This window comes from Bombina bombina, chromosome 2, assembly GCF_027579735.1.
Source record: "Bombina bombina isolate aBomBom1 chromosome 2, aBomBom1.pri, whole genome shotgun sequence".
In the NCBI taxonomy this organism is placed as follows: domain Eukaryota; kingdom Metazoa; phylum Chordata; class Amphibia; order Anura; family Bombinatoridae; genus Bombina; species Bombina bombina.
In genome coordinates this window covers 701,022,557-701,048,152 of record NC_069500.1, presented here as the reverse complement: position 1 = coordinate 701,048,152, position 25,596 = coordinate 701,022,557, and the positions used below count along the sequence as shown (strand labels likewise).

General features: G+C 41.7%; 1 protein-coding gene across 2 annotated transcripts in view; it reads left to right on the top strand.

The window, feature by feature from the left end:
- HSDL2 (hydroxysteroid dehydrogenase like 2) overlaps positions 1-25,596 on the top strand; it is a 223,188-nt gene that overhangs the window by 155,776 nt on the left and 41,816 nt on the right. For both annotated transcript variants that reach the window (XM_053702684.1, XM_053702685.1), the window contains exons 9-10: positions 10,904-10,975; positions 19,587-19,733. In XM_053702684.1, the coding sequence (XP_053558659.1) occupies positions 10,904-10,975; positions 19,587-19,733 (219 nt within the window). The remainder of the gene's footprint in view (positions 1-10,903; positions 10,976-19,586; positions 19,734-25,596) is intronic.

Genomic DNA, 25,596 nt, shown 5'->3' with positions numbered 1-25,596 from the left:
CTTTTTAAGTCAAAAATTCCTACTGAGCATGTTACGTATGCATATGCATTTGTGATTGGCTGATAGCTGTCACATGGTACAAGAGTGGAAATACACACAACTGAAATTTGTCAGAAAAAAAATCTACTCATTTGAAGTTCAGACTAAGTGCTATTACAGTAGATTTGCATAATCATCAATTGTATGATAAAGACAATGCATTTACTGGTCCTTTAAAGCAAAAATTAATGCATTTTTTTCAAAGTAATGGTGAGCAGCTTTTCATAAAAAGTGAGTACTTAAATTCTTCCACTTACGTTAAGAACACAAAGTTTTTTTTGTTTTGGCAGAGTAATATTTGAAAGGCATGTTGTTTATCTAAAAGAGGATAATAGTAGACTGAGTACCTTACCTCAGTTGGAAACCAATAATGAGAATGCAGTATCTTCATAGAAAGATTCCTAACCATTGAGGTGGAGAGAATCTTCTACAAAAGCACATACATTGATGCACAGATAGATCTGTCTCCTCACCTTTTTGTTGGATTTTATAAATCCAGCTAGATATATTCAGTCAAAACCAGTATATCATCCACATCCAGAAAAGCTAAGGCTTGGTAATAGAATTATACAGGTAAAAAACTAGGCCGGTCTTGCTCAGTAGTGTCCAACTGCAAAAAATAATATTTATATTGCATTCTAATTAACATGTATGTAAAGTAAAAAGAATTTAATGAATTTTAGCCAATTTTATTTTCAGGGTGGCCTTTTAAGACCAGTGGATGTGACAAGAATAAGGACCTACAATTCTTCTTTGAGCCAATAAAAATATGTTCTGTGCAATTTATGTTTTAATTTTGGTTGCTTAGTAGATTTACACCAATTCAGTTGTAACATTGAGCCAAAAGCATGTTCAGATTGCTTATAAGGGTGTGACAATTTTCTAACACCACATTTTAAAGTAGATTTTACTTGGTGTATTATAGTGTAATGGACAAAAAAAAATATACAACTAAACTTTTTATTGTGCCATTTGCAGATAAATGTGTACATGTGTTTTTTTTGTTTGTTTTTTTTTCTTCTGTAATAATTTTATGGAGCTTTACAGCTTGTAAACACATAGTTTTCTCCCTTATTACATGTAGTACAAAGATCATGATAAATGTACAGTATGTATGTATGTATGTATGTGTGTGTGTATATATATATATATATATATATATATATGTATATATATATATATATATATGTGTGTGTGTGTGTGTGTATATATGTATGTGTATATATATATATATATATATATATATATATATATATATATATATATATATATATATATATATATATATATATATATATATATATATATATATATATATATATATATATATATATATATAGAGAGAGAGATATTTGGTTCGTAGGTGTGTGCACTCTCACCATCTGTCATCAACTGCCAGGGTGCTGTAAAAATGTCCGTAGTTTCAACAATTGAATAAGCACTCTCTGGACTTTAGCCGTCTGTGTAAATAAAGAATTTTATTAGTGACGTTTCGGGACACCAAACAGTCCCTTCCTCTTCCTTGGTGTCCCGAAACGTCACTAATAAAATTCTTTATTTACACAGACGGCTAAAGTCCAGAGAGTGCTTATTCAATTGTTGAAACTATATATATAATTGTTACTATTCACCATGTTGCTGCATTTCATCCTGTTACTGCAGCTCTTTTCAAATCCGTTCTCCTGTTTTAATAGCTTAAGGTGCCAGATATTGAAGCTCCGCCTCTTTGTACTGGGAACCACCATCTTGGAGCTCAGGTGTTCTCACAGCCGGTGACAGAATCTGTGCACACTTACAGATCAGTAAAATTGCCTATTTCTTTTTAATGACACGATGAGTCCACGGATCATCTAATTACTATTGGGAATACCACTCCTGCCCTGCAGGAGGCGGCAAAGAGCTCCACAGTAAAGCTGTTAAATATCACCTCCCTTCCCTCCCAACCCAGTCATTCTCTTTGCCTACGTTAAGAGCAAGGAGGTGGTAGAAAAAGATTCTTCAATCAAGAATTTGTTTTTTAAAGTAGTGCAAGATTGTGCTGCTTTGTCCTAGGGTGTAGCCGTAGTCCATATCAATCTCTTCAGTAGAGCAGTGGTGGCTTTAGAGCAATAAGAACTTGTGGGACATAATTCTCACTGTGCCTCCCATATATTGATGCTGCCTTAACCCTGAAAACCTGAGGGATATTTGACTCAGGACTTTCTATTATTTCTCAGGCCCATGTGAGGGAGAGGACCTTTAAAACCCTGGAACTGCCTTGCTGTCAGGCAGTATATGAGGTAAGTGCTGGATTTATTTCTGGGGATAAGAGAAGTTAGAAAAAAGGGCACTTTGTTTATTAAAATGGGACAGACCGGGGGCGGAGCTAGCTGCCATACCAAACAGACGTACTATGTGTGAGCTCCGTGTATTATAAACTATAAAAGTTGAATTTAGGCACTAAAGTTACTCTTTTTTCGGGACACATAACCCCCCTGGAGACTGGAGGGACATTGGCCTTCTGGAAGGGAGCCGACCAAGATTAAGAAGCACTACAGCGGGTGGCCAGATATACGGAGGCAAATCTGCACCAGGAGCTTCAGGCACTAAGTGTACTACAGAGCGTAAGCCATGGAGGAGATGTATTTTTACTTCCAAGGAATGATGGAAGAATTTGACCGGAAGATTTGCAAACGGATCGACAAGCTGATCCTGATTCTGCAGCCCACGAGGGAATCGACTGCTTACTGTCCGCCAAAGATGGCGGCGCCTGACGAGTCAGCTGCCTTAGACTTTCTCAGCTCCTCTGATGTCAAGCAGAGAGACCCGACCCCTTCTACGGATAGCCAAGTTCTAACTGCAGCCTATGATACTCAAGTGAGGGTCGGACAGGGGGAACATGCCGGCGCCATTACTTACTCTTGGTCTCCCTTGATGCAGACAGTGAAAGTGACTGCGGAGCCAGAGAGAGAGGAGACAGACCCGGAGTGTGCTCTTATTGCTTGTGCGGCCGATCAGATGTGGAAGGAAACGGCAGCTCCTGGGGGTCTGTGCGAGACTTGGGTAGGAGAGACTGATCCCTCAGAGCCCCGACAGTTCATGTTCCTCAGGATGGAGTTCACACAGTCCTTGCTGTGCTCTATGTCGGCCGGACATGGTCCACGGCAGTCACGGTGCTTACACAAGGTTGGTGTTGGCTAACGTCCAGGACTGATACAGGTGGAGTTTGAGACTCCACAACAGTGACACTTTCGGACTATTTCTTTAATCTAATCTTGTTTTCCACTACTTTTTTGGTGTTCAAGTCTTTCATATATACCAATGTCAATTGCTTAACTAGCAGCTCAGAAAACAGTCCCCACTCTGTGGCATTTATAGTAGCTATAGGCCAGCACTTTACTATATATATATATATCCCTCAGTAGATTTATTAAAATGTACTCTGAGGTTCTACCTAAGTCCCTACATTTCAGTGTGTAATCAGGATACCCTCAGATACCTATACATTTTGCCCCTGTGTATATACCACTTACTTTAATTTGCTATAAGAGTGCAGGTCATATCTCAATATGTACATAGTCCATTGGTCTAGCATGTGCACGGTAATCTGTGTAAAATGTACATGCCTCAAAAGTTATCCCTTAAGATTCTGTGTATGCTGTTTGGCAGTGAGGTAAATAATCCTATGCAAATGGTGGGTTGTAATAATCTTATGTAAATGGTGGGCTGTCGGCGGCCGAGACAGCACATTAGGTATGCAGATGTTACTCACTTGTTTTATAGAAGATTGTTTTATATACTTGCGATGCATTGCCTGACTTGTACTTTGCCTCTCAAATTCATAGAATTTGCATATGTTGTAATTCATGGACGTATAATATTTTCTAAAGGTATGTGGACTAAATTTTTACTATGTGCATCATATATACCGCGCTATGACCATATAATATACAGAAACAGTAGTTATGAGACAGATGTGAGTTCCAAGAATAGTTTTTGTTCCACAGAGGGTGCTCCCTGCCTAGGAGAGGTATCTCTCACACTTTTATATTTGGTCTTATTATGTAGATGTTAATACGTTATTTATTCACTGTGCATTTTAAGGTCCTACAAGGGCATATAGCAACTTAAAGGTCACACCAAGGGATCTCGTGCCATACCTTATCATTGTATCCCCCAACACTTACCCCTTACATTTATTTCATACCTGAGGTCCATATGTGACCACTAATGGTTAACTGGGGTACGCTTTACACTAACATTCATATACTTAGGGGGTTCCTCGCTCCTTATTAATACCCTATTTATGCACTGGGCCCAGGAGTGGTCGTGTTAGCATTCCCCCTATTTTGCACCCTTTACTTAATTATGGGTTATGTTGAATGTATTGTGGAAGACCTTTCTACCAAATATATAACCCACCTATGGTTTACACAGGTAAAGGGTGACCAAACCCCTCCGCAAATTCCGGCAGAGTTGGGGAGTCTCTGCCCTTCTATCTACCACATATATAACCCTCCCATGGTTTGCACACAGTTATGGACGGCTTAAGAGAAGCCTCTTTATGGTTGGGAGGTTCATGTATTGAAATTGTAGATATTATAAAGTCTGTTAACTATATCAAGGACAAAAACAAGCCTGCATAGGTTACGATTTAGTCATTATAATTAGGCTTATTCTACGTTAGTTGTTTTAATTTGTGTTATTTGTCCTCCTGAGAATGCACTTAGTTAAAATGAGGTAATATTCATGGCTAACCAAGGCGCCTTTTGCTTAAGATATACCTACATTCTACAGCTGTGCAGACATGTTTGTTTGGATCCAATATGTAAACCCTGATGTATGTCAAATGGGCATGTTGCCATGATGTTTCATTTCGAAATTGTATTTTTGTTTGCCATATTACCTCAATAAAAATTACTTTAAAAAAAAAAAAAAAAAAAATGGGACAGACCTCATTATATTTAACACTTTATTATAACATAGATTCTCCTAAGAGCATAGGGGACACTATGGGCAGCTTAGAGGCAGGCACTGGGGCTGGTTGTGAAAGGCTTTTGCACAATTTACTTAGTTTGTTGGTTTCACATGTCCCGGCGGGTTTATAACTTATATTAACCGACCGGGAGATTTATTATGGGCACGCCCACAATGGGAGATTCTCCAGGAAGCGGCTAGTAATTGCGCGTCCTTTCTGTTCTCCACGCTCCATTGTACAGGAAGTTGGACGATTATTTTGACTTACTACGCATCTCCATTAATAAATGCGTGTTATATTGAAGTCCTACTGTTGCGACTGCTACCGAGTCACGGAACAAATCGACTCCTGCTCAGAGGAGGTAGGCACCTCCGCAAAGAGGTGTGGAGGTGTTTTGCTAGGTTATTTTAGCATTTTAAATTTGTAAACGCAGTAAAAAAGTTAGTTTATTATTTAAAGGGGCAGTAACGTTTTTCATGTATTTGAATTTTATTAATAAAATTTTATATTTTTATGTTAAATTGTTTAATTGGATGTTACAAAGTGTCACTTGCTCTTTATGTTTTGATGCCAATGTGGAACCACCAATCCCTTTCTGTTCCTCATGTATTGAGAGAACGTTAAGCTACAGGGATAGACTTTTTGCTGAGCCAACTTTTTCTAAAGAGGATGCTGTTCAGAAATCTGACAATGTTCAATATATGCCGCAGCTTTCTCCTCAAGCGTCCCAGATTTTACCGCCCTCACATGCAGTGCCCTGCGCTTCCTCTCTAGCTCCCGCTGGAGTTACTTTAAGAGACATCGCTTCTCTCATGTCTTCTGCAGTTTCAGATGCGTTGTCTGCTTTCCCAATGTTGCAGGGAAAACGTAAGAGGAAAATCAGACATTCAGTAAGCGAGGTTTCTGACGCAGTTGTTGCTATTTCAGATGTCCCCTCACAGAAGCCTGAGGAGGAGGATAACGTAGTAGCATCTGAAGGTGAAATTTCAGATTCTGACAGTGTAATTCCTCTTGCTGATACTGAAGTTGTATCCTTCAGGTTTAAGCTAGAACACCTCCGTCTGTTACTTAAGGAGGTTTTAGCTACTCTGGACGACAGCGACTCCACGGTCGTTTTTAACCCCAAGAAATCCAGTAAGCTGAACATATATTTTGAGGTACCTTCCTCGATAGAGGTTTTTCCGGTACCAGACCGAGCTTCTGAGATCATCGCCAAGGAGTGGGAGAGACCGGGTATACCTTTTTCTTCATCTCCTATATTTAAAAAGATGTTTCCTATATCCGACTTGGTTAAGGAGGCTTGGCAAGCAGTCCCCAAGTGGAAGTCTGTTCCACCTTAGCTAAGAGAACTACTATATCCATAGAGGATAGTTGTGCTTTCAAAGATCCTAAGGACAAAAAATTAGAGGGGTTACTTATAAAGATGTATGTACACCAGGGTTTACAAAGGCAGCCAGCTGTGTGCATTGCTACCGTCACTAGAGCGGCGGCATATTGGTTTGATGCGTTGTCTGATGCTATAGCTCTTAAATTAGCCAATTCCTTTATTATGGATGCTTCCCTTCAAGTGATCAAACTGGTTTCTCTGTTCTAGCTCGCAGAGCCTTATGGTTAAAGCCTTGGTCTGCGGATGTATCCTCTAAGTCTAAGCTTTTAGCGATTCCTTACAAGGGGAAGACCTTGTTTGGACCTGGCTTGACGGAAATAATCTTTGATATTACGGGAGGTAAGGGTCACCTTCTTCCCCAGGACAAGAGAAACAAACAAAAGGGACAACAGAGTAATTTTCGTTCCTTTCGAAATTTCAAGGGAAATTCTTCCTTTTCCGCCTCCTAGCAGGAAAACAATTCAAGAAGCCTGCTATTGAGTCAAAGTCAGCATGAAGGGTCTGCCCCCGATCTGGGACCATATATTGTAGGGGGCAGACTTTCCTTCTTCGCTCAGGCTTGAATTCGAGATGTTCAGGATCCCTGGGCAGTAGAAATAGTGTCCCAGGGATACAAACTAGAGTTCAAAAGTTTTCCTCCCAGATGCAGGTTTCTGCTTTCAAGATTATCTGTAGACCAGACAAAAAGAGAGGCGTTCTTACACTGTGTAAGAGACCTCTCCGACCTGGGAGTGATAGTTCCTGTTCCGATTCAGGAACGGGGTCTGGGATTTTATTCCAATCTGTTTGTGGTTCCCAAAAAAGAGGGAACCTTCAGGCCTATTTTAGATCTCAAGAGTCTAAACAAATTCCTCAGAGTACCGTCCTTCAAGATGGAAACTATTTGTTCCATTCTCCCTTTGGTCCAAGAGGGTCAATTTATGACAACTGTGGATTTAAAGGACGCGTACTTGCATGTTCCCATTCACAGGGACCATCACAGGTTTCTAAGGTTTGCCTTAGTAGACAAACACTTCCAATTCGTGGCTCTGCCCTTCGGTCTTGCCACAGCTCCCAGAATTTTCTTAAAGGTTCTGGGTTTGCTGTTGGCGGTGCTTCGGTTACAGGGCATTGCAGTGGCGCTCTATCTGGACGACATCCTAGTCCAGGCGCCATCCTTTCAACAAGCAAGATCCCACACGGAAATGTTGTTATCCTTCCTGCGATCTCACGGATGGAAGGTAAATTTGGAAAAGAGTTCCTTAGTCCCAAGTACAAGGGTAACTTTCTTGGGAATCATAATAGATTCCCTATCAATGAAGATTTTTCTGACAGAAGTCAGGAAATCAAATATCTTGGATACTTGTCTAGCTCTTCAGTCCACTCCTCGGCCATCAGTGGCTCAGTGCATGGAGGTAATCGGGCTGATGGTGGCGGCAATGGACATCATCCCATTTGCTCGGTTCCATCTCAGACCTCTGCAGTTAAACATGCTCAGGCAATGAAACGGAGATTATGCGGACTCGTCTCCTCGAATAATACTGGAGCAGGAGACAAGGGATTCTCTTCAATGGTGCTTGTCTCTGGATCATCTCTCCCAGGAAACCTGCTTTTGTAGACCTTCTTGGGTGATTGTGACAACAGACGCCAGCCTTCTAGGATGGGGAGCAGTCTGGGACTCCCTAAAGGCTCAGGGAGTTTGGACTCAGTCAGAGTCTGTTCTACCTATAAACATTCTGGAGCTGAGAGCGATCTTCAATGCTCTTCTGGCCTGGCCCCAGTTAGCCTCGGTCCAGTTTATCAGGTTCCAGTCGGACAACATAACTTCAGTGGGTTACATCAATCATCAGGGAGGAACGAGGAGTTCCTTAGCGATGACAGAGGTAACCAAAATAATTCAGTGGGCGGAAACCCACTCTTGCTGTCTGTCTGCGATCCACATCCCAGGGGTGAACAACTGGGAGGCGCACTTCTTGAGCAGGCAGACCTTTCATCCGGGGGAGTGGGAACTCCATCCGGAAGTGTTTTCCAGCCTGATTCTCAGATGGGGTCAGCCGGAATTGGACCTCATGGCATCTCGACAGAATGCCAAGCTTCCGAGGTACGGGTCGTGGTCCAGGGACCCTCAGGTGGTACTGATAGACGCTCTGGCGGTAGCTTGGACCATCAGGCTAGCATATCTATTTCCTCCGTTTGCTCTTCTTCCTCGGGTCATTGCTCGAATCAAGCAGGAGAGGGCCTCGTTGATCCTCATTGCACCGGCTTGGCCTCGCAGGATTTAGTATGCAGATCTGGTGGACATGTCATCTCTGCCATTTTGGAGACTTCCGTTGAGGAAGGACCTTCTAATCCAAGGGCCCTTCCTTCACCCAAATCTAGTTTCTCTGAAGCTGACTGCTTGGAGATTGAACGCTTAGTTTTAGCCAAGCGGGGCTTTTCAGAATCTGTCATAGAGACCATGATTCAGGCTCGTAAACATGTAACTAGAAGGATTTACCATAAGATATGGCGTAAATATCTCTATTGGTGTGAATCCAAGGGCTAGTCCTGGAGTAGAGTTAGGATTCCTAGAATTTTGTCTTTTCTCCAAGAGGGTTTGGAGAAAGGATTATCGACAAGTTCCCTAAAGGTTCAAATTTCTGCCTTATCTATTTTGTTACACAAACGTCTGGCAGATGTTCCAGATGTACAATCTTTTTGTCAGGCCTTGGTCAGGATCAGGCCTGTGTTCAAGCCAGTTACTCCTCCATGGAGTCTTAATTTAATTCTTCAAGGGACTCCGTTTGAGCCTATGCATTCCTTAGATATTAAGTTGTTATCTTGGAAAGTTTTATTTCTTGTTGCTATTTCTTCTGCTCGCAGAGTGTCAGAGCTCTCGGCGTTGCAGTATGAGTCCCCTTACCTTATTTTTCATTCAGATAAGGTAGTTTTACGTACTAAATTAGGATTTCTTCAGAAAGTTGTTTCTGATCAGAACATTTATCAGAAGATTGTTGTTCCTTCATTGTGTCCTAATCCTACCTCTCAGAAGGAAAGACTTTTGCACAATTTGGATGTGGTTCGTGCCTTAAAGTTTTACCTCAGGCGACTAAGGAATATTGTCAGTCTTCTGCCTTGTTTGTGTTTTTTTTCAGGAAAACGTAAGGGACAGACAGCTACGGCTACTTCTCTTTCTTTTTGGCTGAAGAGTATCCTATGTTTTGCATATGAGACTGCTGGACAGAGAGTTACGGCTCATTCCACGAGGGCTGTTGCTTCCTCATGGGCATTCAAGAATGAGGCTTCTGTGGAACAGATTTGCAAGGCTGCTACTTGGTCCTCTCTTCACACTTTTTCAAAGTTTTACAAATTTGACACTTTTGCCTCGGCTGAGGCCGCTTTTGGGAGAAAGGTTCTTCAAGCAGTGGTGCCTTCCGTTTAGGTTCCCTGTCTTGTCCCTCCCGTATCATCTGTGTACTCTAGCTTGGGTTTTGATCCCCAATAGTAATTAGATGATCCGTGGACTCATTGTGTCATTAAAAAGAAAAGAAAATGTATGCTTACCTGATAAATGTATTTCTTTTTTGACACGATGAGTCCACGGCCCGCCCTGTTTTTGAGTAGACAGGTTGTTGGTTATTATAAACTTCAGACACACCTGCACCTTGTTACTTCCTTTCTCTCCTTTACTTTGGTCGACTGACTGGGTTGGGAGGGAAGGGAGGTGATATTTAACAGCTTTGCTGTTGTGCTCTTTGCCGCCTCCTGCAGGGCAGGAGTGGTATTCCCAATAGTAATTAGATGATCCGTGGACTCATCGTGTCAAAAAAGAAATACATTTATCAGGTAAGCATAAATTTTCTTTTTTTACAGCTGTATTATGTGTTTCAGGTTAGGGTGCATGATACAAAGCAGGAAATTTACATATTTGCTGTGGCTGCATTGCTCTATATTGTTGTTTTTTTTAAATATATATTTTGCATAAATGTAAAACTGTGCAAAAAAATGTAAAGCTCACATGATATATCATGCACAACAAAACGAAACACATTATACAGTTGTAAAATAGTTGGCAATATTATTGATCTGTGAGTGTGGACAGCTTCTGTCACAGGCTGTGATAATACCTGAGTTCCAAGATGGTAGCCCCAGTAAAAAGAGGCAGAGCTTCAGTATCTTTAAGCTATTAAAACAGGAGAACTGATTTGTAAAGAGCTACAGGAACAGCATGAAAGGCAATAATATAGTGAGTAGTTACTATTCTTCTGTAGTTGTGCACAGCAGTGCAATGTCAATGCAGACTACAAATTGCAAGGATTATAGCCAGTAGAAGTTTGCATCATGGTTTCTTACTGGAAAGTTGCTTTAGACCACGCACTTCTAAAATATTTATAGTTTAAGGCATCATGGGTAGGACACTGATTTTATATTTACTGAAACAGTTGATCTTTTTTTTTTCTCCTTAGTAGATCAAAATCAGGTTTAAGCATACATTATGATATTTTCTGTTAACATTATTATGTTTTTAAATTATTATTATTGTTTGTTTTGGTCTTGTTTAGGGCACCCATTGCTTCCAGACTTCTTTTTAGATGAGAGTCCAGAGGCTTTAACCAAGAAAATGGAAAATTATGGTAGGTTGTCCCACAATTTATGGTAAGGTATAATAGAGATAAGATAGAGGGGGTCATTTTATTATTAGCGTTATTATTTGTAACTGTTTTTCAGTTTTTTTGTCTGAGTGCTACAGAATAGACACAATGAATACATGATGAAGACAACGCATAGACTACATACTTTTAAAGGATTTGCGGCCCTGCTCCAGTAATACAGTGTAATACAGTGTAATCTAGGTGTGGAATAGGGATGGTAAAGAGAAAGGGTAAGCGGTTAGTGTGGAGGGGGGAGCTATAAGTACGTTTGCTTTATTTGGAGCAGTATAAAGCAGGTTTTAGGGGGTAAATGTAAAGATTTTATGGGTAGACAAGTTTTGAAAAATAGAAACTCATGGAGAGGGGTTTATCACTCTACACCAGTACCACCTCTGCCTATGATATTCTAGGGGACAAGGGGTTAACAACTCCCTAACCCACTATCCCCTACACCCAATGTATACCTAATTAATTCCCAAATCATTATCACTATAACCAGTATCAATAGTGTACCACACAGGGTTAACCAAACTTTACTATTAACTCCAGGCAGTGGTAAATTTAGAGCACAAGGACAGATCTGATTAAATTTAGGGGTTAATTGGGGTGGCTACTACAGTCTACTCTAAAATTGTTATTTTTAAAAAAAAAAAGATAAATAATCCTTTTATTACCCATTTCCCAATCTTGCATAGCCATCACTGTTATATTAAAGGGACAATCTACTCCAAAATTTGTATTGTTTAAAAAGATAATCGCTTTATTACCCATTCCCCAGGTTTGCACAACCAACACAGTTATATTAATATAATTTTTACCTCTGTGATTACCTTGTATCTAAGCCTCTTCTGACAGCCCCTTGATCACATGACATTTTATTTATTATCTATTGACTTGCATTTTAGCCAATTAGTGCAGTGTCATGCAGTCTCCTGTTGTGAAAAACTAATAAAAAAGCATGTGATAAGAGGCTGTTTGTAGTGTCTTAGAAACAGGCAGAAATGTAGAGGTTTAAAGGTTATAAAGAATAATAATATAACAATGTTGGTTGTGCAAAGCTGGGGAATGGGTAGAAAGGCGTTATCTATCGTTTTAAACAATTCTGGTGTAGACTGTCCCTTTAATATTCTTTTTACCTCTCTCTGATTACGTTGTAGCTAAGCCTTTGCAGACAACCCACCTAATCACAGGGTTATTTACTGACTTGTATTTTAGACAATTAGTGCTGGCTCATGAATAACTCCGTGGGGGTGAGCACAATCTTATCTATATGACACTCATAACCTAGCCCTGTCTGTTTGGCGTAGACTGTCCCTTTAATCTGAAAAACGGTCACTGTGCAACAAATAGATGAAATCAGATGTTATATAAAAAAGAGTAATTAAAGCCACAATTGCAAAATTTGTGAAATTCAGAGACAGGGGAACCAAGGCTTAGATTTGAAGCTAGATACGCTACTGTGATAAAGCTGATCAAATGTTGCACCATTTGCTTATATTCTGAGTTCAAATGAAGTTGTATTAACCCCTTAAAAGCTTGTAGGAAAATATCCTGCACTTTGTCTGACACCATTAATTCTGAATTCACATGAAGTGGTAGAAAAAAATAGCACAGAATCATGCCTTTTGCATGACAAACATCTTGTGGGCAGGTGTGGGATTTTATTATTGTGGCAGAGATGCTCAATCACTCGTCCGTTTAGGTCTTCTAGAATACAGGTGTAAGTGACAGGATTGTTAGTGAGAGCTTTATCAATTAGGATTACAATGAGGATTTAATATTGTATTCAGTGTGTGTGGTGAGCCATTGCAAAGCAGCCGTGGTTAACAGTAGGAGAATAGAATCTGGCAGATGCTTCTGAAATTGATTAGATCGGGAAAAAGTGTAAGGTGATTCAGCAGGACTTTGCACTGGTCTAGTTGCAACCTCAGAAAATCACTCTTCTTACATACAAACAAAAATAAAATGACCCTATAGTAATGTAATGGAGCCTGGGGCATGCAGCTTCTTAAAGGGTCAGTAAAGTCGTAATAAGACATTCATGATTCAGACAGAACATACATTTTTAAACAACTTTCCAATTTACTTCTATTATTTAATTCCTTCTCTTGTTATCCTTTGCTGAACGGTTTATCTAGGTAAGCTCAGGAGCAGCAAAGAACCTAGGTTCTAGCCGCTGATTTGTGGCTGCATATATATATACCGATTGTCATTGGCTCACCCATGTGTTCAGTTAGAAACCAGTAGTGCATTGCTGCTTCTTCATCAAATTATACCTAGAGAATGTAGCAAATTAGATACATTTGGAAAGTTGTTTAAAATGGTATGTTATACCTAAATCATGAAATTATTTTTGTGTGTTTCATGTCCCTTTAATAAACAAGCAACTTCAAACAGTTCCAAACACAGCCCCAACACCGAAAGATAAATGTAGGTGTTCTGTATTTCTCTTGTTAAGTGTATCCAGTCCACGGATCATCCATTACTTGTGGGATATTCTCCTTCCCAACAGGAAGTTGCAAGAGGATCACCCACAGCAGAGCTGCTATATAGCTCCTCCCCTCACTGCCATACCCAGTCATTCTCTTGCAACTCTCAACAAAGACGGAGGTAGTAAGAGGAGAGTGGTGTATTATAGTTAGTTTTTTAACTTCAATCAAAAGTTTGTTATTTTTAAATGGTACCGGAGTGTACTGTTTTATCACAGACAGCATTAGAAGAAGAATCTGCCTGTGATTTCTATGATCTTAGCAGAAGTAACTAAGATCCACTGCCGTTCTCACATATTCTGAGGAGTGAGGTAACTTCAGAGGGGTAATGGCGTGCAGGTTTTCCTGCAATAAGGTATGTGCAGTTAACATATTTCTAGGGATGGAATTTGCTAGAAAAATGCTGCTGATACCGGATTAATGTAAGTTAAGCCTAAATGCAGTGATTTAATAGCGACTGGTATCAGGCTTATTAACAGAGGTACATACTCTTATAAAAGTGTAATATAAAACGTTTGCTGGCATGTTAATCGTTTTTATATATGTTTGGTGACAAAACTTATTGGGGCCTAGTTTTTTTCCACATGGCTGGCTTGATTTTTTGCCTAGAAACAGTTTCCTGAGGCTTTCCACTGTTGTAATATGAGTGGGAGGGGCTTATTTTAGCGTTTTTCTGCACAGCTAAAATTACAGAGAGAGACATTCAGCTTCCTTCTGCATAATACAGGACATCTCTGAAGGGCTAAAAGGATTCAAAAGTCGTGTTTGAGGAGGGTAACAACCACAGTAGACCTGTGGCAGTTGTGACTGTGTTTAAAAACGTTTTTGTCATTTATTATTCCGTTTTTGGTATTAAGGGGTTAATCATTTGCAAGTGGGTGCAATGCTCTGCTAACTTGTTACATACACTGTAAAAATTTTGTTAGTGTAACTGCCTTTTTTCACTGTTATTTCAAATTTTGTCAAAATTTGTTTCTCTTAAAGGCACAGTAACGTTTTTTATATTGCTTGTTAACTTGGTTTAAAGTGTTTTCCAAGCTTGCTAGTCTCATTGCTAGTCTGTATAAACATGTCTGATACAGAGGAAACTGCTTGTTCATTATGTTTAAAAGCCATGGTGGAGCCCCATAGGAGAATGTGTACTAAATGTATTGATTTCACCTTAAACAGTAAAGATCAGTCTTTATCTATAAAAGAATTGTCACCAGAGGGGTCTGTCGAGGGGGAGGTTATGCCGACTAACTCTCCCCACGTGTCGGACCCTTCGCCTCCCGCTCAAGGGACGCTCACTAATATGGCGCCAAGTACATCAGATACGCCCATAGCGATTACTTTGCAGGACATGACTGCAATCATGAATAATACCCTGTCAGAGGTATTATCCAGATTGCCTGAATTGAGAGGCAAGCGCGATAGCTCTGGGGTTAGACAAGATACAGAGCGCGTAGATGCTGTAAGAGCCATGTCTGATACTGCGTCACAATATGCAGAACCTGAGGATGGAGAGCTTCAGTCTGTGGGTGACGTCTCTGAATCAGGGAGACCTGATACAGAGATTTCTAATTTTAAATTTAAGCTTGAGAACCTCCGTGTATTGCTTGGGGAGGTATTAGCTGCTCTGAATGACTGTGACACAATTGCAGTGCCAGAGAAATTGTGTAGGCTGGATAAATACTATGCAGTGCCGGTGAGTACTGATGTTTTTCCAATACCTAAAAGGCTTACAGAAATTATTAGTAAGGAGTGGGATAGACCCGGTGTGCCCTTTTCCCCACCTCCTATATTTAGAAAAATGTTTCCAATAGATGCCACTACACAGGACTTATTGCAGACAGTCCCTAAGGTGGAGGGAGCAGTTTCTACTTTAGCAAAGCGTACCACTATCCCGGTTGAGGACAGTTGTGCTTTTTCAGATCCAATGGATAAAAAATTAGAGGGTTACCTTAAGAAAATGTTTATTCAACAAGGTTTTATTTTACAGCCCCTTGCATGCATTGCGCCTGTCACTGCTGCGGCGGCGTTCTGGTTTGAGGCCCTGGAAGAGGCCATCCATACAGCTCCATTGACTGAAATTATTGACGAGCTTAGAACTCTTAAGCTAGCTAACTCATTTGTTTCTGATGCCATTGTTCATTTGACTAAACTAACGGCTAAGAATTCCGGATTCGCCATCCAGGCGCGTAGGGCGCTATGGCTCAAATCTTGGTCAGCTGATGTGACTTCAAAGTCTAAATTACTCAACATTCCTTTCAAGGGGCAGACCTTATTCGGGCCTGGTTTGAAAGAAATTATTGCTGACATTACTGGAGGTAAGGGTCATACCCTTCATCAGGACAGGGCCAAATCAAGGGCCAAATCAAGGGCCAAACAGTCTAATTTTCGTGCCTTTCGAAATTTCAAGGCAGGTGCAGCATCAACTTCCTCTGCTACAAAACAAGAGGGAACTTTTGCTCAATCCAAGCAGGCCTGGAAACCTAACCAGTCCTGGAACAAGGGCAAGCAGGCCAGAAAGCCTGCTGCTGCCTCTAAGACAGCATGTAGGAGCGGCCCCCTATCCGAGAACGGATCTAGTAGGGGGCAGACTCTCTCTCTTCGCCCAGGCGTGGGCAAGAGATGTTCAGGATCCCTGGGCGTTGGAGATCATATATCAGGGATATCTTCTGGACTTCAAAGCTTCTCCTCCACAAGGGAGATTTCACCTTTCAAGATTATCTGCAAACCAGATAAAGAAAGAGGCATTCCTAAGCTGTGTACAAGACCTCCTTGTAAGGGGAGTGATCCATCCAGTTCCGCGGACGGAACAAGGACAGGGGTTTTATTCAAATCTGTTTGTGGTTCCCAAAAAAGAGGGAACCTTCAGACCAATTTTGGATCTAAAGATCCTAAACAAATTCCTCAGAGTTCCGTCATTCAAGATGGAATCTATTCGAACCATTTTACCCATGATCCAAGAGGGTCAGTACATGACCACAGTGGACTTAAAGGATGCCTACCTTCACATTCCGATTCACAAGAATCATCATCGGTTCCTGAGGTTTGCCTTTCTAGACAGGCATTACCAATTTGTAGCTCTTCCATTCGGGTTGGCTACAGCCCCAAGAATTTTTACAAAGGTTCTGGGCTCACTCCTGGCGGTCCTAAGGCCGCGAGGCATAGCGGTGGCTCCTTACCTAGACGACATCCTGATACAGGCGTCAAGCTTTCAGATTGCCAAATCTCATACAGAGATAGTTCTGGCATTCCTGAGGTCGCATGGGTGGAAAGTGAACGAAGAAAAGAGTTCTCTATCTCCTCTCACAAGGGTTTCCTTCCTAGGGACTTTAATAGATTCTATAGAAATTAAAATTTACCTGACGGAGTCCAGGTTATCAAAACTTCTAAATGCTTGCCGTGTTCTTCACTCCATTCCGTGCCCCACGGTGGCTCAGTGCATGGAAGTAATCGGCTTAATGGTAGCGACGATGGACACAGTGCCATTTGCGCGCCTGCATCTCAGACCGCTGCAATTATGCATGCTAAGTCAGTGGAATGGGGATTACACAGATTTGTCCCCTCTACTAAATCTGGATCAGGAAACCAGAGATTCTCTTCTCTGGTGGTTATCTCGGGTCCATCTGTCCAAGGGTATGACCTTTCGCAGACCAGATTGGACAATTGTAAAAACAGATGCCAGCCTTCTAGGCTGGGGTGCAGTCTGGAACTCCCTGAAGGCTCAGGGTTCATGGACTCAGGAGGAGAAACTCCTCCCAATAAATATTCTGGAGTTAAGAGCAATATTCAATGCTCTTCTAGCTTGGCCTCAGTTAGCAACACTGCGGTTCATCAGATTTCAGTCGGACAACATCACGACTGTGGCTTACATCAACCATCAAGGGGGAACCAGGAGTTCCCTAGCGATGTCAGAAGTCTTCAAGAGAATTCACTGGGCAGAGACTCCCTCTTGCCACCTGTCAGCGATCCATATCCCAGGTGTAGAGAACTGGGAGGCGGATTTTCTAAGTCGTCAGACTTTTGAACTCCATCTGGAGGTGTTTGCTCAATTGGTTCTCCGTTGAGGCAAACCAGAATTGGATCTCATGGCGTCTCGCCAGAACGCCAAGCTTCCTTGTTACGGATCCAGGTCCAGGGACCCAGAAGCGGCACTGATAGATGCTCTAGCAGCGCCTTGGCTCTTCAACCTGGCTTATGTGTTTCCACCGTTTCCTCTGCTCCCTCGTCTGATTGCCAAAATCAAACAGGAGAGGGCATCGGTGATATTGATAGCGCCTGCGTGGCCACGCAGGACCTGGTATGCAGACCTAGTGGACATGTCATCCTTTCCACCATGGACTCTGCCTCTGAGACAAGACCTTCTAATACAAGGTCCTTTCAATCATCCGAATCTACTTTCTCTGAGACTGACTGCATGGAGATTGAATGCTTGATCCTATCAAAGCGTGGCTTCTCCGAGTCAGTAATTGATACCTTAATACAGGCACGAAAGCCTGTCACCAGGAAAATTTACCACAAGATATGGCGTAAATATCTTCATTGGTGTGAATCCAAGAATTTCTCATGGAGTAGGGTTAGGATTACTAGGATATTGTCTTTTCTCCAAGAGGGTTTGGACAAAGGATTATCAGCTAGTTCTTTAAAGGGACAGATTTCTGCTCTGTCTATTCTTTTACACAAACGTCTGGCAGAAGTTCCAGACGTTCAGGCATTTTGTCAGGCTTTAGTTAGAATTAAGCCTGTGTTTAAACCTGTTGCTCCTCCATGGAGCTTAAACTTGGTTCTTAAAGTTCTTCAAGGGGTTCCGTTTGAACCCCTTCATTCTATTGATATCAAACTTCTATCATGGAAAGTTCTTTTTCTGATGGCTATTTCCTCGGCTCGAAGAGTCTCGGAGTTATCTGCCTTACATTGTGATTCTCCTTATCTGATTTTTCATTCAGATAAAGTTGTTCTGTGCCTGGGTTTTTACCTAAGGTGGTTTCTAACAAGAATATCAATCTAGAGATTGTTGTTCCATCATTATGTCCTAATCCTTCTTCAAAGAAGGAACGTCTTTTGCATAATCTAGATGTAGTCCGTGCCTTGAAGTTTTACTTACAGGCTACTAAAGATTTTCGCCAAACATATAACCTGTTTGTCGTTTACTCTGGACAGAGGAGAGGTCAAAAGGCCTCGGCAACCTCTCTTTCTTTTTGGCTTCGGAGTATAATCTGTTTAGCTTATGAGACTGCTGGACAGCAGCCTCCTGAAAGGATTACAGCTCATTCCACTAGAGCTGTGGCTTCCACCTGGGCCTTTAAAAATGAGGCCTCTGTTGAACAGATTTGCAAGACTTGGTCTTCGCTTCATACTTTTTCCAAATTTTACAAATTTGATACTTTTGCTTCTTCGGAGGCTGTTTTTGGGAGAAAGGTTCTACAGGCAGTGATTCCTTCCATTTAAGTTCCTGCCTTGTCCCTCCCATCATCCGTGTACTTTAACTTTGGTATTGGTATCCCACAAGTAATGGATGATCCGTGGACTGGATACACTTAACAAGAGAAAACATAATTTATGCTTACCTGATAAATGTATTTCTCTTGTAGTGTATCCAGTCCACGGCCCGCCCTGTCCTTTTAAGGCAGGTCTAAATTTAATTAAACTTCAGTCACCACTGCACCCTATGGTTTCTCCTTTCTCGGCTTGTTTCGGTCGAATGACTGGATATGGCAGTGAGGGGAGGAGCTATATAGCAGCTCTGCTGTGAGTGATCCTCTTGCAACTTCCTGTTGGGAAGGAGAATATCCCACAAGTAATGGATGATCCGTGGACTGGATACACTACAAGAGAAATAAATTTATCAGGTAAGCATAAATTATGTTTTTTATGCTATAACTCAACATTCTTTATAGTGTTATGCTTTTTTTTCCATAAACAGATCAGTATTAGATCTGTGAGATTACACTATTGCTGGGATAGCTATAATAGTTAGCAGTTTGGGAAATGATTGGTTTGAGTATGAAAGTTCTGTCCTGGTGCACAATGTTTTGAGACCTCAATGCAAATTTACCTGACTGTGACACATTGAGTAGTATAATTATGAAGCTTTTTATTTGTTTTTATTTATAAAGGTGCCTCTGCTACCTTCAAGGATGGAAAAGCACAGCCTGCTGCAGAGGCTACTAGTCAAGTGGGCGAGACCTTTAAAATTATTGAAAAGTCTATTAATGATGAGGCTATAAAGTCTACTCAAGGAGTGTACCAGTTTGTACTCTCTGGTAAGTTTTTTTTTTTTTTTTTTTTTTCTTCATATCTATCTCTTGTTGATATTTCTTAACGTTTGGATTATGTAAATGTTTATGCACCTGGCTTAAGACTTAAAGTAGTGTTTTAGGTAACAAAATAAAGGAGACCAGAGCTAATCATTTATAACTGATTTCTCATTAGATTGAACCCCACTGCTTTATTGTTGGACTGTTACACTCCTTACAGATATAAAATACAAATACATTTTCCATCTAAATAAGAGGAGAGTCCACTGCTTCATTCATTACTTGTGGGAAATAAGAACCTGGCCACCAGGAGGAGGCAAAGACACCCCAGCCAAAGGCTTAAATACCTCCCCCACGTCCCTCATCCCCAGTCATTCTTTGCCTTTCGTCACAGGAGGTTGGCAGAGAAGTGTTGGAAGATTCAGAGTAGTCTCTTATGGAGGGTAGTACTCTTCGCAATGGGACTGGAGTTTTAAGTAGTCCTGCCAGCCTCTCAGTAAGAGCATGGGTGAAAGTTAGAGTCCGGAGATGCAGGGGGAGTTCTTCTGGAAACCATCCTGACTCATATTAACAGCTCCTTTAGCAATCAGCGTTGGCGAGTTTGGCTGCCTGCTTTCTGCTCTCAATTCCATGTCAGGAGCGATGCTACTAACCTATCACACTTGAAAGGCCGTGTTCCTGTTCCACGGCGTAGATTCTTTCATTTTTTATACATGTATAACGCTAGAAGACAGGGTCACAGTGTGACTCTGTATAGAGTCAAGGGTTTATATCTCCTGAGGGGGATTATTGAATAGGGGGGAATAATCTTATATGTTTATTTGATTTTATGCTGCTTTTATGTGTGAGATGTTATGGGCTCATAGGCTGTTATGGAATATACAGGTTTAATTTTCACTTTTTCTCCTAGTAGGGATGGTCCTGCATTGTGCACCATATGATTATTTCCCTCTTTCCTGACCGGGTGTCTATCAGAGAGGAGTTCTAACTCTCTGTACTGTCTGGGTCATGGGAGGTGGGGAGTGCCCCAGCCATTGGGATATAAAGGTGCAGCGTTTTTGAATAAATATTGTTTTATTGCTATAGTTCTCCGGTTATTGCACTAGCGATGGAGGATTCTGTTTCTTAGAGGGCACTCCCTCTATTCCTAAAGAGTAATTCCTGTTTATATTGTTAGGAGGCCTTATTACATCCCCTCAATTATGTTCCATATGCCTTGATAATGTGATAATATCAAACATGTTTGATAACACTGAGCCGTCCACCTCTGAGGAGCTGTCGTCCAGTGAGGTGCGTACTCTACATGCTTATCTCTCTACACATGCAGTTTCCTATTGCATTACTGATCCTCCATCTGGAGGGAGCTATTTTTTCACCAGATGTTACTGCACAGCTCAGACGGTGGTGTCTGCGTCCTTTAATGCTTTACCTCGCCCTGCTAAGCGCAAACGAAAAGTTACATATTGCACTCCTTCCCAGAGTACATCAGATAATGTATTGGATTTAACTGATAGGGTTATCAGAGGATGAAGTTCTTTCTGAGACTTCAGAGTATGAACATTCTGGGTCGGAGTCTGCTGCCTCTAAACCTCTGGATGCGGAGGAACCAGACTTTAGATTTAGGAACTTGCGCTTTCTTCTAAAGGAAGTTTTTTGGCGAATTCAGTGGTTCCAGAGGCCAAATTGCCTGAGGAACCTTTGATTCCTAAATTGGATAGAGTTTGAGGACAGGGTGGTATCTTATCCTCCCCTGCTCCTCTTAGATGGCGAACATTAGTAAGAATAAATGGGACTGGATTGTTCCTCTCTTCTCCTTTTAACAAATCGTTCCCGGTCTTGGACTCTCAATGCAGTTGTGAGGTTCCGTCCCTAAAGGGGATGACGCTATCTTCACCCTTGCTAACATATTACTATCCCGTTTGAGGATAGCTCTTCGTTTTAAGAGCCCATGGATAAAGGATGGTAACTCTGTTAAGAAAGTTGTTTCAACATTCGGGATATTTGTTTCAACCGGAGGCGACCGTTGCCGCATTTGCTGGAAAAACTACCTTCTGGTATGACTCCTTAAAGGATTGATCGTGGGTGGAGAGGTTCCCTGGATGTTACTCAGGAAATATTTACGGCATTGAGGGTTGCTAATTCTTTTATCTGTGATTTTATTAGGCAGATTATTCGCCTAAATGCTAAGACTTCAGTTTTTTCTGTTCAGGCCCGTCGGGCTCTGGCTGAAGTCATGGTCTGTGGATATGACTTCTAAGTCTAGACTTCTTTCCCTCCCCTTTAAGGGAATGATTTTGTTTAATCCAGACCTGGACTCAATCATCTCCACGGTCACAGGGGGCAAAGGCCCTTCTACTGCAACAGAATATGAATGAGTCTAAGGGACAATTTTCGTTCTTTTCATTTTGATAAAGCCCATGTCAACAGTCCTCCGCTAAGCCTGAGCAAACCAAGAGCTCTTGGAAGCCGGCTCAGTCCTGGAATAAATCCAAGCAGAGCAAGAAGCCTGCCGAGTCTGTCGGCATGAATGGGTGGTCCTCTTCTGGATCGTGTAGGGGGCATACTGTCGCTCTTTTCAGTCGCTTGGTTCAGGGACGTGCAGGATCCATGGATCCTGGAGGTCATAGCTCAGGGTTACAAGATAGGTTTCAAGTCTCAGCTGACCAGAAATGAGGGAAGCCTTTCTGGGGTGCGTACGGGATCTGTCCTCTTAGGAGTTATTGTCCCGGTGTCTATCACTGTGAGAGGTTTGGGATACTATTCAAACTATTTCGTGGTTCCAAAGAAGGAGGGAACTTTCCATCTGATTTGGACCTGTAGTGCTTAAACAAGTTTTTAAATGTCCCCTCGTTCAAGAGGGAGACAATTGGTCCATTCTTCCCCTCGTTTTGAGAAGGGCAGTTCATGACCACGATAGATCTAAAGTATGCTCCCTTCACGTACCAATCCTCAAGGACCACTTCCAGTACCTAAGGTTTGCGTTCCTAGATCAGCATTTCCAGTTTATTGATCTTCTGTTTGGTCTAGCTGGTATTGTGGTGAGCATAACTGCCTCCAAGTAGTTGACCCGAGTTTGATTCTCAGCTAGCGCTGCATTCTCCAAGAAGTTTTTCGGAGAGTGGACTATTCGGAATCTTTCTTTTGTCTTCTTCAATCCCATGGATGGAAGATAAATCTAGAGAGAGTTCTCTTGTATCAAGTACCAGCATAGAATTCTCGGGTACTATAATAGTCTCCATGGACATGAGAACATTTCTAACAGACCAGAGACGTTGCTCGACATGTCTTGACTCTTTAAGGCCATCTGTGGCTCGGTGTATGGAGGTGATTTGGTCTCATGGTGTCCAACATGGACAGCATTTCCTTTGCCAGGTTTCACCTCAGACTGTTGCAACTGTGCATGCTGAAGCAGTGGAACGGCAATCATTCGAATCTGTCTCAACAGATTTCTCTGTACAACCGATCGAGAGAATTGCTCTCTTGGTGTTTTTGTTCGAAATCCTTGTACAAGGGATGTCCATCTCAAGACCATCCTGGGTGATTGTGACTACGTTTGCAAGTCTGTCAGGATGGGGTGCCAGGAAGGCACAGGGCCTATAGGAGGAAAAGCTCCTTCCTGATCGCATTTGGGATCTTCGGGCAATATACAATGTTCTGAAGGTTTGGCTTCTGCTGGGTTCATCCCAGTTTTTCAGTTTCCAATCAGATTATATATCCTCGGTGGCTTACATCAACCATCAGGGGGAAACGAGTAGCTCCTTAGCTATGAGGGAAGTTTCTCGGATTCTGGAGTGGGTGGAGACCCACATTTGTTTGCTGTCAGCAAACCACATTCCGGGTTTGGACAACTGGGAAGCGTATTTCCTCAGTAGACAATACTTTAATCCGTGGGATTGGTCTCTCCATCCCGAGTGTTTGCGGGAAATTTGCAAGAGGAAGATCTTATGATGTCTCATTACCAAGTTACCCAGATATGGGTCAAGGTACAGGGATCTTCAGGCGGAGCTAACGGATGCATTAGTTGGGCCTTGGAGGTTCAATCTAATTTTATCTTTTACGGCCATTACCCCTACTTCCTAGTTTAGAGGCTCGAATCAAGCAGGCATCAGTGATACTGATTGTTCTGTCTTGGCCGCAAAGTATATGGTTCGTGGACTAGTGGGGATGTCGTTATCTCCTCTGTAGAAGTTGCCTTTTCGCAGGGATCTGCTGACCAAGGTCTCTTTGTTCATGTCTAGATCTCTGAGGCTAACTGCGTGGAGATTGAACGCTTAGTCCTAGCCAAGAGAGGGGTTTCTGAGAGTGTTATTTTTACTCTCATTTAAGCTTGTAGCTGGTTTCTCGTCGCATCTGTCATAAGGTGTGGAGGACCTACTTATTCTGTTCTCCAGGATGAACTGGAGTAAGGGCTTTTCTGCATGTCCCCTAAGGGGGCAGATTTCGTCCCTCTCTGTGTTACTGCACAAGAGGTTCACAAAATGAGCTTCCTGATGTGCAGTCACTTGTTAACGCTCTGTTAGGATCAGACCTGTGTTTAGATATATTGCTCCTCCTTGAAGTTTGAATCTTGTTGTTTAGGTTTTGCACAGGCTCCGTTTGAGTCTATGCATGAAGTAGACATTAAACTATTGTCTTGGAAGGTTCCTTTTCTATGGGCTATTGCTCTGCGCGCAGAGTATCTGTGATTACTGCCTTGCAATGCGTCCCTCCTTATCTGGCTTTCTATGCTAAAAAGGTTGTTCTTCAAACCAAGTTATGTTTTCTTCCTAAGGTTGTGTCAATGCTTCCTTTCAACGTAATTCTGGATGTGGTTTGTGCCGTGAAGTCCTATCTTCAGGCCACGTAGAAATTTAGACAAACTTCTTTCTCCGTTTGTTCTCTTTCCGGGAAGCGTGGGGTTTAGAGGGCCTCTTCGACTTCCTTATCTTTTTGGCTAAGGAGTGTCCTTCATTTCGCATGAGACAGCGGGACATAAGCCAACTCTGAGGATTACGTCTCATTCAACTAGAGCTGTGGTCTCTTCTTGGGCCTTTAAGAACTAGGCTTCTATGGAGCAGTTTTGTAAGGCGGCTACTTGTTCCTCTTTACATTCTTTTGCACATTTTACAAATTTGATGTTTTTGTTTCGGCGGAAGCAGTTTTTGGGAAAGGTTCTGTAGGCTGTGGTGCCTCAGTATAGGGTCCGCCTCCTTTTACCCTCCCGTTTTCTTCATTCAGTGTACTCTAGAGCTTGGCTATTTGTTCCCACAAGTAATAAATGAAGCAATGGACTCTCCTCCCATTAAGATGGAAAACATAAATTATGCTTACCTGATCATTTCATTTCCATCTGTGGGAGGAGAGTCCACTGCTCCTGCACGTTTCTCCGGGGGGCAGACCTAAATTTAATATTATTCTTCTAGCACCATTTATACCCTGATTTTTTTCCTACTGTTCCTTGTTCCCTTGGCAGAATGACTAGGGGATGAGGGGAGTGGGGGGGAGCTATTTAAGCCTTTGGCTGGGGTGTCTGCCTCCTCCTGGTGGCCAGGTTCTTAATTCCCACAAGTAATGAATGAAGCAGTGGACTCTTCTCCCACAGATGGAAATGAAATTATCAGGTAAGCATAATTTATGATTTTAAATGCTTTATTTAAGACACAATAAATATAATAAATGTCTGTTTTATGTGTATTAGCAAATTCAATATTTAGAAATCTTTACATGGTTTAAAAGAAATGTACTGCGAGGCAGTAACAACAATAAAGAGACACTGAATACTAAGAAATGCTAGATAGGATGATGTATTCAAAGTATAAATTAACATGAGAATAATATGCGTATACTTTTCTTTCATAAGATGGTGAGAGTCCATGAGCCATCACGTGGG